This window comes from Sciurus carolinensis, chromosome 11 (genome assembly GCF_902686445.1).
Source record: "Sciurus carolinensis chromosome 11, mSciCar1.2, whole genome shotgun sequence".
NCBI classification, from domain to species: domain Eukaryota; kingdom Metazoa; phylum Chordata; class Mammalia; order Rodentia; family Sciuridae; genus Sciurus; species Sciurus carolinensis.
In genome coordinates this window covers 77,089,660-77,107,463 of record NC_062223.1, presented here as the reverse complement: position 1 = coordinate 77,107,463, position 17,804 = coordinate 77,089,660, and the positions used below count along the sequence as shown (strand labels likewise).

The 17,804-nt window shown below is 40.1% G+C and overlaps 2 protein-coding genes across 6 annotated transcripts in view; both read right to left on the bottom strand.

Moving 5' to 3' along the window:
• The window catches only part of Pold3 (DNA polymerase delta 3, accessory subunit), a 101,859-nt gene extending 92,002 nt beyond the window's left edge, over positions 1–9,857 (bottom strand). For all 5 annotated transcript variants that reach the window (XR_007103908.1, XR_007103909.1, XR_007103910.1 and 2 more), the window contains exons 1-2: positions 9,693–9,857; positions 8,366–8,421 (exon numbers count right to left, since the gene is read on the bottom strand). Coding sequence is in view for 1 of the 5 variants with exons in the window: in XM_047516676.1 (XP_047372632.1) it covers positions 8,366–8,421; positions 9,693–9,752 (116 nt within the window). In the remaining 4 variants the exon portion in view is untranslated. The remainder of the gene's footprint in view (positions 1–8,365; positions 8,422–9,692) is intronic.
• A 5,875-nt stretch (positions 9,858–15,732) lies between these two features.
• On the bottom strand, positions 15,733–16,686 carry LOC124995345 (C1GALT1-specific chaperone 1-like). The gene has a single exon (XM_047567669.1). It carries the CDS (start codon positions 16,684–16,686, stop codon positions 15,733–15,735), a length of 954 nt encoding a protein of 317 aa, XP_047423625.1.
• Between the last annotated feature and the right edge of the window lie 1,118 nt (positions 16,687–17,804).

The window sequence follows — 17,804 nt, the reverse complement described above, 5'->3', positions numbered from 1 at the left end:
AGCCATGATTTATAACGAATACAATGCTGTATTAAGAATAAGTTCAGTCATGTATCTATCAAACTATGGTAAATGCAGAACAAGTTAATTTTTCTAGGCCTCTTAATATCTTGAGGTATAAAAGGGAGGGCTATACTAGATTAACAAATCTCTTAACCTAGGATTCACAAGTCCTTCATAACCCTCATCGCCCAAGTATCAGCAAATATACATGTACTTTTTGGGGTAGAGATGATTCAGGGTTTTCAAAAGATTCTAAAAGAATTCATTACTCTAAAATATTAAAAACTCTTATTATGTACATAATCACAAATGTCCAGCTCTGAAATTCCAATGTTACAGTCACTCAGATTCAATGCTGCTTCATAACTACAGAATTTAACAGCTTACTTACACCACCCAATATCCAAAATACTTATTAACCTGAAAGAACCAAATGCTAAGTGTAAAATGTTGCTTTTAATAAAATTCTTTAATTCACTTTTATCCCTATCTTCCAGCAAATGTTGAAGCCGACTCTCCTCAATAAGTTATAGTTTAATGACAAAAAGATATAATTTGTCTTTGAAGAAGCATTCATTCTACCAGAACAACCAGAAACTCAAAAATTTCAAGAGACAGTCCACCTACACTTTTGATAACTTTCTTCACCTTGTTAGCTTCTATGAACTATGCCCCGCTGAGTCTTCTGCTACCCCTCCAACCACCTCTGCTCTATTTCCTGCAGACTTCTCTACTTCCTCCCTTTCCTAAACTGCTGAGTTATCTCCAGCTATCTTCTCCTTCTATGTGTCAGTGTCACCAATCATCCTGGCTTGCCTGGGTCTGAGCAGTTTCCTAGGGTGGGATGTGGGTGGTTACCAGATATTCTCCTTGGTCAATTTTATCCATCCCCATGGCTTCATCTATTTCTGATGACATCATTATTCGCTAAAGTCAACCAAGCCAGAAACATGGAAATCATTATCTTCATTTCTTCCTATCTAGGGAGTTGCCAAGCAGTACCAGCTTTCCCTCAAGTAATTTTTTACTTCATGCCCTCCAAATCTCTTGACTAGACAATTCCATTTCCAAGTGTCTACTGCTTCTCTTCCCCCACCTTCAATATCCATGATGCTGCTTCAGTGAAGTTTTTAAAATGCAAATCAGAACAGTCAAAAAATTTTTACTGTTGGGTACAGTGGCATAAACCTGTAATTTCAGCAACTTGGGAGGCTGAGGCAGGAGGATCACAAGTTTGAGGCCAGTCTTAGCAACTTAGCGAGACCCTTTCTCAAAATTAAAAAAAAAAAAAATGGGGGGGGGGTGCTTGAAAAGTAGCTCAGTGCAAAAGTGCCCTGGGTTCAATCTCTAGTACCCCCATCTCTCAAAAAAAATCTGTGGTTGTTGAGGGAGAGAGCAGTGAACAAAGCAGTTAAAAGCTCCTACCATAGGAAAGGGGCAATAAATAAGTACATAATCTTACATGATAGTAAGTCCATGGGGAAAAAAATCAAGTAACATAACAGAGAATACCTAAGAGGTTTTACAATTTCACATACGGTGATTAAGGAAGGCTTCATGAGCAGAGCTCTGTGGGAGGTGAGGACATCTTGGGAAAATGTACCAAGTAGACGGCACACATGAAGGTTATGAAGCAAGAATGTCAACAAGATCCAAAGAACAGAAAGAAGGTCAGTGTGCTGAAGCAAAATAAGGGAGGAGGGTCACAGGAGACAGCAGATGCCAGACATATAGGCATTTATGGCCACAGTAAGGATTCTAAGAAAGGAAGTTTGAAGAAGTCATGTGAACTCACCTTTTACAAGAATCCCTGACTGCTGTGTGACATGCTATAGAAGAACAAGGGAATAAGCAAGGAGACCAATTAGGATGCTATTGCAGTAGTCCAGGCTAGCGATTAGGGCTTAGAATGAGGCAGGAACAGTGGAGTGAGTAATCAGTGGATAAACTGGGGGTATAAAGGTAGAAATATAGGAATATGATGGATTGATTATGGAGTGTGAGGTAAAGAAGAGTCAAGGATGACCTAAGCAACTCAAAAAATGAAGCTGTCATTCACTGAGACAGAGGAAAGCAGGTACCAAGGGGAAATACCAGGAATTAAGTGGTAGAGCACAGTACATTTGAAATATCTATTAGTCTACTGATGTTGAAAAGGTAGTTGGCCTTTCTTGTCTGGAGTATTATTCGTTGTTCCAAAATTTTTAGTAGCTCTCCATCCTCTAAGTACCAACTTCCAAACCCTACTAATGATGTGTAAGACCCTTCTTATTCTGGGCCCTGTATCTCTCTTTCACCATTCCCCCATACCCACACATTTTTAACCTTAGGCAGTTCCCCTTATTCCTTTGTATATGCCCTTCTTTCTGCCTGGAATTCTCTTCTCAGGCCGCATCCACCTAATTTCTCATCAAGACAGCAGCTCAATTATCACCTATGTGAAGCTTTCCCTAATACCACCAGGCCAGCAGGGTACCCCTGCCTTCCATGTTTTAACAGAGCGCATCCTATATCTACTACTGTGGCACTTACCTCACTGCATTTTAACTGTTTAGTTTATATATCTGTCAGTCTCACTAGATTTATCAGCTCCTTGAGGACAAATACATGCCCTGTTCAGCATTTTTGTTGATTCCTCCCCTTGCCCTCTTGCATTTCCTTCTATTATAGTAATTATGTTAGGACTGACAAGGTAACAGATTCATGACAGTTTTAGTTTCTTAGGATTATGCTAAAAAACATGATAGGCAGGTACCATGCCCAAGATGCTCTCAAGCTTGTTAGCCAAATGCACTATCTTTTATTCACAGTTCATAATCTTAATTCTATCATTGCAGTTACTATTATCTATGCATTTGTCTCCCCAAATCAACACCAGGTCTCCTCTCTTACATTACCAATTTGTTTTCTTTTGGTGTGTATTTTCCCCTTTTTTTATGTTTTTCTTTTATATTATTAAGTTCAAAGCAATTGAGTCTAACACATTTACCTAATTTAATTAAGCCAAATATTTTATTTACCAACAAAATGTTAAATATTCTTACATGACAACATGACATAAGATACACTTCCTACACATGATTAATTGTAGTTTCCCATGTTAGTTCATTAATTTTTCCTCCTGATCAGTTCCACTCATAATTTTCCCAGGACAATTACAGTGTATAGTTCATACTGCCTTCCTTAACCCTATTTTATTACTACATAGCATTTTCATGAACTAAAATTACCTTATTTAAGTCATGAGGGGAGGAACCTTTTCCATCAAACACAAAACCTAAGATCTTAAAAATATAGTAAGAACTAGAGAAATGTTTCTTGAATCTAATCAGTAATTACTATGTCCAATCACTGTCCTCAGTGCCAAGAGGGACAGATGCTTACACTATAAGTAAAGAAAAGAAGGTCCCAGAAGGCTAAGGGTATACCTCAGTGGTAGAGTGCTTGTTTAGCATGCAAGATGCTCTGGGTTTGATCCTCAGTACAACAATATCAAAAAAGATGCAAGAAAATCTAAGGTTATTAAAAGAGGTTGATAATGTTCTTATTTGTTAAAAGAGGTTGATAACATTCATCACCTTGGATTGTTATAAATATTATGTAAAAGAAATGTTTGTGAAAATAGTGCTTAGTAATCATTCAACAAATATCTATGGCACCTACTACATGCTAGGCACGGGAAGATACTATGATTAAGACATACTGTATTTTTCAAAGATGGCTGAGACAGTGCCTCCTATTCCAGATGTTTTTCTATATCTTCCCATTAAGAAACAAGAGTCGAGTCCCAAATCCCGAATCTAGGAGGGCTAGTGATTCACTGTACTACTCAGAAAAGGAAACCGGCTTCTGCTGTGTGCTGGAACACGAGTTTTTGGAGCCCTGAACTGTACATGAGCTGCTGTATCAGAAATCTAACTACCTGAAGACACCGTGCTATAAAGAAGCCCAGGTTAAAGTCTCAGCTGATGGCCAGTATCAACTTCAAGACATGTGCCTACAGAAGACTGGACTCCAGTCATTGAGACTTCCCAGCTAAAGCACCAGACATAAAAGAACTGACGTAAGTCACTCCCATTGTGTCCTGTTGAAAAACCAAAAGAATCTGTACGCGTAATTAAAATGGTTGTTTCCAGCTACTAAATTTTGGGATGATTTGTTACACAATAAGAGCAATGAACAGTGATAAACGGGACCAATAAGTTTCCTGCTTTCATGAAGCATGTTTTAGTGAGAAGACATGTAATAATAAGCAGAAATTATGAAGTGCTCAGACAACTAGATACCCATATGCACAAGAATTTAAGTTGGACCCTTTACTTACACCATGTGCAAAAAATTAACTCCAAATGATTACTATAAAACATGATCATTATTTACATATTTTAATGCTTCATTTTAAAATCAGCATGAGGGGGTTGGGGTTGTAGCACAGTGGTAGTACACTTGCCTAGCAAGTGTGAGGCACTGGGTTTGATCCTCAGCACCACATAAACATAAATAAATAAATAAAACAAAGTTACTGTGTTCATCTATAAGAAAAAAAATTTAAAAAAAAAAAGAAATTAGCATGAGCCCAGCATAGAAATGTACACCTGTAACCCCAGTGATTTGTGAGGATGAGGAAGGAGGATCACAAGTTCGAAGCCAGCCTCAGCAAGGTCTTCAACAATTCAGCAAGACCCTGTCTCAAAATAAAAATTAAAAAGGGGATCTGGGGTTGTGGCTCAGTGGGACAGCACCTGCCTAGCACACATGAGGCACTAAATTCAATCCCCAGCACCACATAAAAAAAAAATAAATGAATGAAATAAAGGGATTGTGTTCATCTACAACTAAAAATATATATATATAAAAAAGGGCTGCAGTTAGGGCTCAGTAGTTAAGCACTCCTGAGTTCAACTCCCAGTATCAAAAAAAAATTTTTTTTAAATAAAAAAACTACAAAATTCTTAAGATAAAAATACAGAAGTAAATTTTCATGACCTTGAGTTAGGCAAAGCCTTCTTAGATACTATATCAAAAGCATAAGCAACAAAATAAAAACAAATTGGACTTCAACAACAACAAAAACATTTGTGCTTCAAAGGATACCATCAAGAAAGTGCAAAAACCTACAGAATAGAAGTTTTTGCAAATCTTATTTGATCAGGTTCTTACATCCAGAATATATAAAGAACTCTTAAAACTCAACAATAAAAAGAAAATCCAATGAAAAAAATGCACAAAATTTTTGGATATCTCTCCAAAGAAGATATACAAATGGCCAATAAGCACATAAAAGGATGTTCAATGTCATTAGGAAAATGTAAATTAAGACCATATGAGATACTACTTCATATCTACAAAGATAGCTGAAATAAAGACATAATAAAAAGGGCTGGCAAGAATGTAGAGAAATTAAAATCCTCATACATTGCTGATGAGATTATTAAGATGATTCAGTCATTCCGAAAAATAGATTGACGGTTCCTCAAAATGTTAAACAGTCATCATATGATCCAGCAATTCTAATCTGAGGTATCTATACTTAACAACTAAAAGCATATGTTTATACAAACACTTGTACACAGATATTCACAGCAGGGCTATGGATAATAATCAAATGTAGAAACAATTCAAAGATCCATCAACAGATTAACAAATTAAATTTGGTATATTCATGCTATGGGCTAAATGTATTTGAAAAAGAAATACTCTTAACACATTAACATATAAACTTATTTGGAAACAGGTATTACAGATGTAATCAATTAAGTCAAGGTCATACTCTAGTTGGGTAGGCTCTTAATACAGTATCTATTGGTGTCCTTACAACAAAATGGCTATGTGAAGACAGACACACAAGAATAGTATGTGACAAGGAATGCAAAGATTGGAATTACATAGCTACAACCCAAGAAATGCCAAAGATTGCTACAAACCACTAGACAGGGGACAAAGGTAAGAAAAAAATTTTTATAGGTTTCAGAGGGAGCATAGCTCTGCCAACACCTTGACTTTGGCCTTCCAACCTCCAGAACTGAGTAAATAAATTTGTTGTTTTAAGCCACTAAGTTTATAGTACTTTGTTATGGTAGCCCATACAATGGAATATTATTTAGCAGTAAAAAGGAATTAAGTATTGACACATGCAACAACTTGGACAAACCTGGAAACCATTATAGTAAGTGAAAAGAAACCAAATATATAAGAGATTGTACATGATTCCATTTATATGAAATGTCCAGAATAGGCAAATGTACAGACAGAAAGATTAAAGATTGTCTATGACTGGCAGGAAGATGTTGGGGAAATGGTTAGAGACTGTTAATGGGCATATGATTTCTATCTGGAGTAATGAATTTATAAAATTGATTGTGGTGATAGATGCACAATTTTTAATATACCAAACTATTAAACTATATATTTTAAAAGGGTGAATTGTACAGTACGTGAATTATATATCCGTATATATATATCCATAAATCTTCATATCCATAAATCTTTTTAAAAAATGAATTATGAGTCAGGCACCACCATGCCCACCTGTAATCCCAGGGGCGTGGAAGGCTGAGGCAGGAGAATCATGAGTTCAAAGATGGTCTCAGCAACTTAGTGAGACCCTCTCTAAATGAAATATTTTTAAAAAGGGGCTGGGGATGTGGTTCAGTGGTTAAATACCCCTGGTTTCAATCCCAGGCATAAAAAAAAATTAGTAGGATGGTATGACAAGAGTTGAGGAGGGGTAAAACACTTGAAACAGCATTAGGGAAAGCTTATTACATACAACATGTGAAATCTGAGTGGAAACTTGAAGAATGAGGAAAGCTGGAAGAGGAGCATTCTAGGGAGAAGTATTGGTACAAAGGTCCTAGGATGAGAATGAATTTTATACATCTGAAGAATATAACAGGTGAGGCAAAGAGTAGAATGGGATGAAGCTGGAAAGACAGGCAGAAGCTAGACAATGTTAAGCTATAAAAATGATAATCAGTTTAGCTGTAGCAAAATTACAAGCATCTTTAGGTCATAAACTCCAGTCCTTAATATTCAACTTTAAACTCCAACAGGTATATATACAGTAATAGTTGCTTCACTTCATATTTAAACATTCATAACTGCAATGACTAATAACTCTTATAGATGTCTATACTCAAAGTCACTGAAGCTCTTGAGTTTGGGCCAGGACCAGGGTCTTGGGCAATCTCATCCAAAATCAGCTCAAGTCTATCCCAGGGCTAACAGTTTCAGGTCTTTTTTTTTTTTAGTTGTAGATGGACAAAATACCTTTATTCATTTATGTGGTGCTGAGAATGTAACCCAGTGCCCCACACATGCGAGGCAAGTGCTCTACCACTGAGCTACAACACCAGCCCAGTTTCAAGTCTTAAAAGTTTTAAACATCACAGACAAAATCAAGTCTCCGAGACCTGACACTAACCCAAACAAAGCCAAATCAACTTGCTCTAGAGATTAGGAACTTTTTAATCCTTGTGGAATCTTTTTATGATTCAGAGAAAATTCCTATCAATCAAGGAATAGACAAAAATCAGACTACTGTAAGGAACAGAACAAAGTAAATGTGTCTGATATGTGTGTCCTTAGCTGGTTCACCAATCCCATCCCTTAGAATACAGATAATATCTGCAACTTTGCAGGTCAAAAAATTATATAGTTAAATCAAAAGACTGCTTTTGCCTTCTGGCCTCAAGTTGGACCACAAGTTTCAGCGAGGAAAACTGATATAGCAAAATTCAAGGACAATTCTCTGCACCATCCTAAACACTCTTTGTAGTATACTTAGTTTTCCTGTCTTATACTGTTACACAGCTATCAAACACCTGTTGACCTGATTATGGAAGTACTTCAATAACACCCAAAAATGGGCTTAAGAAGTACAGTGAAAATGTAGTAAAGATGTAAAACAACAGATGTTTAAATCTGAGTTATAGAGTGCTCATGTTGTGGCTCAGTGGTAGAGTGCTCGCTTGGCATGTGCAAGGCACTGGGTTTGATCCTCAGTACCATATAAAAATAAATAAAGGTGTTGTGTCCATCTACAACGAAAAACATTATTTTTAAAAAATTTGACTTATAAAAAGAACTAGTTAGCCCATTTAATATATTTGCAATAACAAAGTGATGCTAACCAGAGGCCAAGGCTGCAACTAAGTCCATCAAAATTTATCACCACACATTTGTACACGAGCCCACTAACCCCCCACATAGAGACAAAAGGTACTAAAAATAGTATTATTTCCCATTTATCCAGGAAAAAAAAATAAAAATCAGTTCTAACCTAGGGGCTATGCATAGAAATGAAAATCAAAATAAAACAAAAACTCCAAAGTCATTAATGTTGGTAGTAAACTGAACTTACTGTTTGGCCTGGTTAACATGAACTCCTAGTGTATAGCTCAGCCATTTGTACGTCACCTGCAAGAAGCAATATTTTAAATGTTTTATTAGATGATTTCAGTGTGCAGATCATTCCCAAGGGCCCATTCCTAAAAATTCCTATTCTTAGATGATTATCCCTTATAAATTACAATAGATGCCATTGTAGTTCAGAAGAACCATCTATCTGGGCAAATTGAACCAACATATTCGTCTTACAAATACTAGAAATTTGTTTCACAGGTGGATTAATGCAGAAGAATCTAAAATAGCAGGCTGAATATACATTTTAAAAGCTCATTTCCCTCACATTCCTTGTTTTATTTATGCCCTTTCTTTACATTCTGTCTCTGAGAGGGCCACCACCCCAAACTCCTAAAACTAGATTATTCTAAAGTGTATGACTTAGAACTTTTAAGGAAAGTTGAAGCCATACAACATTAAAAGAGCACAGGTGTGAAGAGTCAGGAAGTAAATGAATAAAGTGGATAAACCGTATTGGTAGTTAGATTGGGAATTACTGGCATCAATTCTGCATTCTTTCTTGATCCAATAAGCCTGTTCTCTCGAAGTCTCCTCCTATTCAAAATGCTAAGCTTCCCAAAAGAAAATTAATAAAGGTCAGGCAAAGGCAGTATAGCATTAATGAAGGAGAGAGAACTAGGTTCCAAAACTACTTATCCCTTACTAACTGCAAATAAACAAATGATCTGACCCCTTTGCTTCAATTTCCTCCTCGAGGTACACTACCACCAACTTGGACAGCGGTCACTGTAAAGTCTACCAGTAATTAGGTGTAACCAAAGTAAGTGCCTTAGCTCACAGGCAAGTCAGTCACAAAGAGCAAAGAGCTCTTACGTCCATTCTCTCACTTAATCTTCACGCCAACCCTATCAAGCGGGTCAAACCACTATCAATATTTAAATTTCCAGGAAGAGGAAACCGTCTGGAGATTAAACCAAGACACAATTTCCTCAACTGTAAACCTGGGACTTTGGACGCCAACCACCCGATAAGCTAAATGTACCCTTAGAAATGTTCTCAACCAACGCCCCGCCCTCCGCGTTGACCCCGGTGGCCCCAGCCGGGTGCACATTTCCTTACACGCCCGCCCAAGGCAAGTGGACTTGCGCGTAAGCCAGAAGACCTCCCCCGGGAGTCCTCGCTCATCCTGGGGCACTAGGCGTGGTGACCTGTCTCCCCTCGGCCAATCCCCACGAGGTCACAAGTTCAGGGGTCAAGGCCCCCGCTCCCCTGTCCAGGCCCAAGATCCCACTCGCACGCCCATTTCCCCAGTCTTAGCTCCTCACGATCTTATTTTGGTCCGTGACGAACTCGTCTATATTTTCCAGATAAAGCTGGTCCGCCATGGTGCTGCAGCGTTGGTCCACGCCGGCTCCGAGCCCTTCTCTCAGCCACAGCCGCAGCTCCCGCCGGCGGGAAACGACTTTGCTCCCTCCCAGGTCGCGGGTCGTTTCCCACAGCAACAGAGGCGACGCGCTACGGCAGCCGTCCGAGGGCCAAACTAGTCATGGAGACTGCGCAAGCTGGAGGGGGTGGAGCTAGTAAGAGCAGACGGAAGTGAGGAGCTAGGAAAGCTGGCGAGGGCAAGGCTTTGAACTTCGTCTGTGCCACCAAAGGACTGAGTCGGGACCAAATACTTAATTTCTGGGAGCCACAGTCTTCCCACCTATAAATTGATAAAATAATCCTTACTGATTGAGAGTGTGGTTTAGTTATAAATGAGATAATATACATAAAGACCTTACACTGTGTGTCTGTCCACAATAAAATAAATTCCATTATTACCTACCTATTTTGCCCTCTAGTTAATGAATTATGTTGGTTAGAAGAGAACCGCAGCTAGTAAATGCCAATAAGTAAACTTAGGAGTCCAGGAGATTAGCGCCCCCGTATAATTAATGAAATCTTGGGTTTAGAGTCAAAAGGAAATAAAAAAATTATTCCTTGGTATTTTCATTCCCATAAATTAGGTGAAGTAAGACTTTAGCTCATGTGCATTCCTAACATAGTAAATATTATTTGAGTACCTACCATGTTGTGGAAACCTCTCGTAGAATGACTTTTTTAATCCTAGAAATCCTTGTTAGATTCTATTATCCCATTACCAAAAAAGGCCCAAATTTGAAATCAACTCTATGTTGTTAATGCAAAGCATGAATACGAAACAAATCCATATAAATTCTAATACAAGGTTTGCTTAAACAAGTAACTTAGTAAGATTTTAGAACTACCATCTTCATAACATAACAGCATCAGCATCTGATTTATTTCTGAAACATTTATTTCTCAATAAATATTTATTGACTTGAGTTTAATTATATTAAAGGCAGTGAGATTTTAGAGGGGAAACAGTGGATTACAATCCTGTAATCCCAGCTATTCCCAAGGCTGTGGCAGGAGGATCATAATCCTACTCTCTATTCCCTAAGGATGAGGTTTAACACAGGGGCCTTATCTTGAGAACACATCAGTTCCCCAGAAAGATCAATCAGCTAGCAGAAGCTAGACAAAACTGGTGGGATGTCAGTGCCAGATACTACCTGCAGTGGGAGCCATAGGATCAAGATTCTTGCAGGGCCTGTGGCACAGGCCTGTAATCCCAGTGGCTCCAGAGGTTGAGGCAGGAGGATTACAGGTTCAAAGCCAGCCTCAGCAGTTTAGTGAGGTTCTAAATAAATGAATGAGACCCTATTTCAAATTAAAAAAATAAAAAGGGCTGGGGATGTGGCTCAGTGGTTAAGTGCCCCTGGGTGCTAATATATAATATATAATATAGAGAATAAAAATTCCCCAAATAATGAAACCTGGGGACAAGAAAAGGAAATAAAAATGAAGGGCACGCATTGACAGCTTTCATCTCCCAAGACAAATGTTTTCCAGATGCTGGTTGCAGGAAAAGAGGATATGTTTTATCATCCTCAAAAGAAAACAGTCTCCAGGAGGTGTTATCTCCAAAGCAAAATCCTTTTTAGGCACTATCCACAGACCTTCACCAAAAAGGCCCACATTCCTGAGTGTCTAAGCAAAACATATGTTCACTAGACCATCCCCCAAAATAACCTATATAAACCCAGTCCCTTTCTTTGTTCAGTGGCTCATTTTCCACCAGGAAAGTGGGTCCACGGACTCCATTTCACCCCCCTGAATAAAGAGCTGAGTTGTGTGAGGTGTGCATCCTGCCCCATCTTTTTGTGCTAACAGATGCAATCCCTGGTACCAAAATAGAAAGGTGGGGAGGAGGAGGGAGGTGGAGAATGTGTAAGGCTGACCTTCCTCTTTCTTCCTGTTCATCCTCACATCATCCCAAAAATGATGGGCAGCAGTGAGTCTAATGACACTGACAAGGCATGGAGAACAAAAGTTGGACAGGGCTCAATGTTGGGGTGGGATGAGGAGTAGTTTACCTATATGCAGGTGTTACCATCTAGAAGTGCTGGGTTCATTTTCTCCATTCAGCAAAGAATTGAAGACCAAGACATAGAGACAGCAAGCAAACAGCAGGTTTATTGCAAAAGCGATGGAGACAGACTTCTCCAAAGAGAAGGGGTCCCAAAGATGGGAATCCAGTGGGGGAGTTTTGGCTTGTTCTTTTTATGATCTCTGGAATGTCCTCCTTTCCTTATCTCTTCCCCTGTCCAGCGCTCCTCACTCTCTTTGATTGGTGCCCCCTGTGTCCTTGTGTCTGTTTTAGTTTTTCTATTCGATTCCCCACTTAGGAGCAAGAGTATGGAAGTGTCTGCCTGATTGGGTCCCCGGCTTGTGTCCATGAGCACTTTTGTCTGCCAGGAAGTTGACTTCCTTAGAAGGCCCTCTCTATGCTTTTTTGTTCTGACCCTACCTCTGACCTCCTCACTCGCCATCTTGCCCTGGCTGCCTAAGCCCTTCTACATCTCCCTCACAGGCAGGAAACCCAGTGGGCCAGCTTCTTAGTTAGGAAAGAAGGCCTGCAGGAGCAACTTTGGAACTCTACCAGCTTCCTGGGCTTCAGGGCTACCACAGGTCTCCCAGGGATAGCATTCCAGGCTAGACAGAACGTCAAAATCAAGAAGTAAAAGATTAAGAAGTAATGACTCAGGAGTCACATAACTGTCCAATCATCATTTCTCAGGGCACCGGCAATTATTGACATTAAGGTATAACGTGGATTATTCATTTATTCAACAAACACAGCTAACCCTCCTGTATGCCAAACTTTATGAGACTAATAGGGACACACAGCATGGGTCTTCATCTCAGAGAGTTTACAGTCTATGGAGTGTAAACAGCATGCTGTGTAAGAGAATCATAGGGTGCCATGGGAACCTGGAGGAGGCAACTACCCCAGCCTGAAGATCGGACATAAAGAGAAAACTTCAGACTTGGGTGTCTAAGTCTGAATTCCATTTCCTATCACTGTAGGCAAAATATATGTGAAATAAATTCCCAGGACTATCTTTTTTGTGTCTTTTAATAACGCCCAACAAGCCTGTATGTCCTCTATTTTAAAAAGTTGTTTTGGACTTGGGATTTTAGCTCAGTGTTAGAGCACTTGCCTAGAATGCATGAGGTTCTGGGTTCCATCCTCAGCGCCACAAAAAAAAAAAAAAAAGTTGATTTATGAGAACATATGAATAGACTGACTGTCTTGTGGAATGTACAGCTGCCAAGGCCAGGACACATTAACCTCCTGACAGGAACCCAAGGGACAGTGAGATAAGCCTGCAGGTGCCTGTTCTAAAACACTTTATCAGTTCTATAAAATCAATGTAAAATCCCTCAGTTAACAAAACTAAGAGGGTGAGCCAAGAGGACATACTTAGATACTGTTCCCCTGTTTCACACAACCAGCCTCTTTCTTCCTCAGTTCAATCACCAGAAGTTCACATTTCTACCTTCACCTCCTCAGACATTCAGACCAAAAAAAGCAGGAGGACCCCTACCCCCATCTTGCATGTCTTCTGTATATATATATTTTTTTCCTTTCTCCCTTTGCTTGGGAGTTTGTGGGGTGCTTTAGATTGTGATGGTGAAAGTAAAGACCACTGGAAACCAGTAAAAGGCAAAAGTCATTCCAGGCACAATCTCAGAGGAGTGGGCTGCTCTCTCTGCCTCCTTCCCTCTCTCTTGACATCACCACTTCTTTCCATATGTCTTCTACTTTCTCCTTTGGCTTATCCACAACTTCTACTTCTTTTTTAAGTTTCTAAATTTACTTGTGTTTATTGATTGATGGTGGGAATTGAACCCAGGGCCTAGCACATGGGAAGCACACATTACACCACTGATCTATACCCCAGATCTCCTCATAATTTAAACATAGCTATAGGTTGCCATGGCTCATCTCTATCACTACCCCTGGCCTTTGCCCTATCACTAACTACAGATTTTCTTAACAGTTCTGTTTTGTAACCTGGTATGCTCAGGGTTTTTTTGTTTGTTTGTTTGTTTTTTTCCCTCAGTTCTTAAAAAAAAAAATCTCACATCATCAAAATGTTTTTTAGTAGCCCAAAGCCAGGGAACCAGTTTCTCTTGGATAGGTACTCTTTCATTCATTCTTCAGTTGTTCATTGAGTTCCTTTTATGAACTCACTATATATAAGGCATCATAGAATACAAGAGATATATGACCCTGGTTCAAGACAGTAAGTGAACAGTTTAAAAGATCATGTTATAAGAGAGGAAATGGGCAGGTAGCACCTACTGTAGATCTTCAATACACTGTGGGATATAACTGTGCTTAGTTGCAGGCTTAGATTGGGGCTCCATAGTTATAGATGGCAGTTGAGGCTACTGGAAGGGGTAGATTAGATCATCCAGGGACAGAGCTGAAGGCAGAACCCCAAATCACACCAGTAGGTAAGAGACATGCAAAGAAGGAAATGCCTAAAAGGGGAACTGAAAGAGAGAAGGAGCCCTAGGAGGGTTCAGTGTGGAAAGAAGTGAGTTTGAAGGAATCAACTATTCCAAATGACTCTGGGTAGAGACAGAAATGCATTGGATTTGGTAATCAGGAGGCTTCTGGTGACTGGCTAGAGAAGTGAGAGACACAATAGTTAGAGTTCAGCAAGTTCAGGAGTGAGAACTGAAGACAGGGTGGGGACAACTCTGGACAGTAAACCACGTGGAATGAAGAGGTGGGTGGGGTTGAGGATGGTCATTAAGCAACAGCAACAGGGGGAGGAGATATGTCTTAGAAATGGGCATGACAGGCATTCTGGAGGCACCTCCATCTGGAGAAGGACGCTGACTGCGGGAACTGAAGTCCTGAATCTGCAGGATGGCACACAGTAGAGTCTCAGTTCCCACAGAATGGGACTTCTTCAAAGGTTTTTTCATCCCTGGATTCTTAGCCTTCTCTGATCCCCCACCAAAGCTAGCACAGGTTAGGCCCTTAGCAAATATTTGTTTACTGATAACTGAATGAATAGATGGATGAAATTGAATTAAATATTGTTCTGCTCTATAATCCCTTTTGTTGAGCTACAAAATAGTGTTTGTAGAAGGCGTTGTCTACTTTTCCTTCCACCAATGAAATTGTTACATTATGTAGTCTGTTATCAAGGTGAGCATTATTGATAAGCTAACTGGGGAAATTCAGCTTTCTTCAAAGGCCCAGTGATCAGAAACGAAGTGAGAGAAGTGACCTTTTAGAGACAAAATTTAGGACCAAGTCCAGGTACGTTAGAGCTACAAGATGCACTACTGCTGGAGACCCCAGAGGAAGGCTTCAAACATTCCTATATATATAACTTTGACACATAAAACTTTAGGAAGCCCTCCATACACTTTGGGCTAATGCACTGAAGTGTCTTACCCTTCAATATTTTCTTTCAAGGCTATGGAGTAAAAGACAAAATCAGATGGAGGACTTTCCCAAACTATCTTTCCTCTAGTCCCCTTTCTCTGTCCCCCAGGAGACATACTTCTGATCTCCCTGGACCTGCCCTATTTCAGACCCTCCTTATTATCAGTCTTTGTCTTTTTCTTTTTGTTTTTCTGCTGAAAAGGGAAATTCATGCTACTCCTCATATTCTTTAGCCTCATCTCTGTTCCAGTCTGCCCTGCCTTGCCCTAGCCCACTTAAAAAATATATTTATAAATATATCCTTTATTTGCAAAATTATTCTTAAAACATTTCTCTTTAACACATTTAAATTTTTCATATGTGTCTTAAGGAAAGAAATACCACCCTATTTACAAATGTTCTAGTAAACTTTAATGTGTGGTTATACCAGTGCCTCCAGATCAGAAAGGAAACATACTGCTATAGTAAGATATATAGCTGTTATTACAAACAATGATAACATGTCTTATATGGTGATCAAACACATGCTCTTGTTCCGTTTCTCAGTCATTGTCAGACCCATCTGGAGGCAAGAAAATCAATGTATCATTGAAAAGATGTCCAAATGCCCTAAGACGATATACCCCATACATCATCACATGCATCTGATTAGGAGTTAGTCCATTAAAAGTAACAGCCATATCTGAACAACATCTTCCTACTACCTGGTTAGAGTGATTATTCATTGCTTCTTTAATAAAAAGCCTAACAGATTTGGTATTAAATACATCTTTCCCATCTGTATCTTCTGCGTTTTCTGCAAACACTCCAGCATATTTCAGGCAAACTGCTAGCTGCTTATCTTCAGATATCTTCCAAATCATTCCTCCCTGTTCAGGACACTTTTCAGGGATATTGAGAAGGCTGTTAAGTCTTTTCATTGATTCTATACTTAAAACAATTCCTCCTCTCACACTCACATATTCAAAATCTCCAGATTTTATAGTATGACCTAGATAGAAAGGTTGTGATGGATCCTTTTTTAACAAAAAATACTTTAGGTTTTCAACAATAGCAAATGTAGTAGGACGTACAAGGAAGAACCAGTTGTATTGGTCGCTATACTTATCAAAGGCATATTTGTAAGCTTTTCTCATCATTAACCACATGTCACTTGTTTCCATACTAATAGACTCAAATTCTTCAAAATTTTCAGAACTGAAGAACTCTGCTTTGTCACAGTGTTTGGTCCAAGTCTCCTTCACTGAAGCCCAAAGACTCACATCTTTGGGCTTTACAAGGATGATACAATATATCTGAAAACCTTTACTGAGCTCCAGGCGTTCATCCCCTGAAATTTTCAAGATATCTTCTTTGTTAGGAGCTTGTAGGTGATGATGCTCATGGTGCATTGTATTTTGATGACCAATTCTAATGCGGCCTAGCATCGTGATCAAAGCACAGAAAATGCTTCCGAGAATCACACCCTTCAAAAATGAACTGCTTTCAGAAAGCATTTTTTCCCGCGTCTTGAATGGTTTGGGGACAGGAAGTCACGCCTTGCTTTCACTTTCGTGCGCCACTGTGTCACGTTCCTGGCCAGGCTGCTCTAGAGGCTGGCGGGGGTCTTCTCGTTGGTCTCGCTGAAGGTGGGGAGCTCCAGGAAACTGACGCTCCGCGGCCGGGGGTTGGGGAAATGGGCCGGGAGGTGAGGGAGGGGGAGGGGGAGGAGACTGCAGAACCCTGAGCCCCGCAGAGGAGCCGATGGCCGCGCACCCTAGCCCACTTTAACGTCAGTTCCAGGATGATGTTTCTAAAACATAGGTTTGATGGTGTTACTCCCTGCTTAAAATCCCTCCATGGTTCCCAGTGGATTTCAGAATAAAGTACCGATTTTTAGCAGAGAAGAAGGGCATGCTATAGCCAGGCGTAGTGGCACACACCTGTAATCCCAGCAGCTCCCGACGCTGAGGCAGGAGGATCGTGAATTCCAAGCCAGCCTCAGCAATTTAGGGAGGTCCTGAGCAACTTGGCGAGACCCTGTCTCAAAATAAATGTAAAACAAGGATGGGGGTGTGGCTCAGTGGTTAAGTGCACCTTGGTTCAATCCTGGGTACCAAAAACAAAAACAAAAACAAAAGAGGGGGCAAGCTCCAGGCACTTTCTCAGGTCCTCTCTCACTTCCCTCTTGAGGGAAGTCAGACTGCAGCCAGGTCATCCAACAGCCGTGTGTTTTCTTTCACAGTCAGGTGCCTTCACTTCCCACTTTTCCTACAGGTTGAAACACTGCCCTCTGCTCCACTCACCCTTCCTGTCTGAAAACTGCCAAACCTCCCTCTTGGCCTCCCTCTCACAGCCTCCTGATGAGTATGCGCCTAGCCCAGACCATGCTGCTGTCCCTCTCTGGCACTGGTCTCATTGTATTTTAGCTGCCGATTTTCACAGATCCAATCACATCAAGCATCTGGGGACTTGGGTAGATACTAAGGATACTAAGAGTGGAGGTGTGGGGGACACTGCATAGTTCACCATAGTTCACACCACCCACCGTCTCTTCTCTCTGAATTTCTTTCCTTCAGTCAGCATCCCAGTGCTGCATATCATATCTTCTCTTTCCCCTTGCTGGGGGCAAGGG

What these genes read in the sequence shown, in the direction of transcription:
- LOC124995345 (XM_047567669.1), bottom strand. Translation starts at nt 16,686, where the DNA reads ATGCTTTCTGAAAGCAGTTCATTTTTGAAGGGTGTGATTCTCGGAAGC.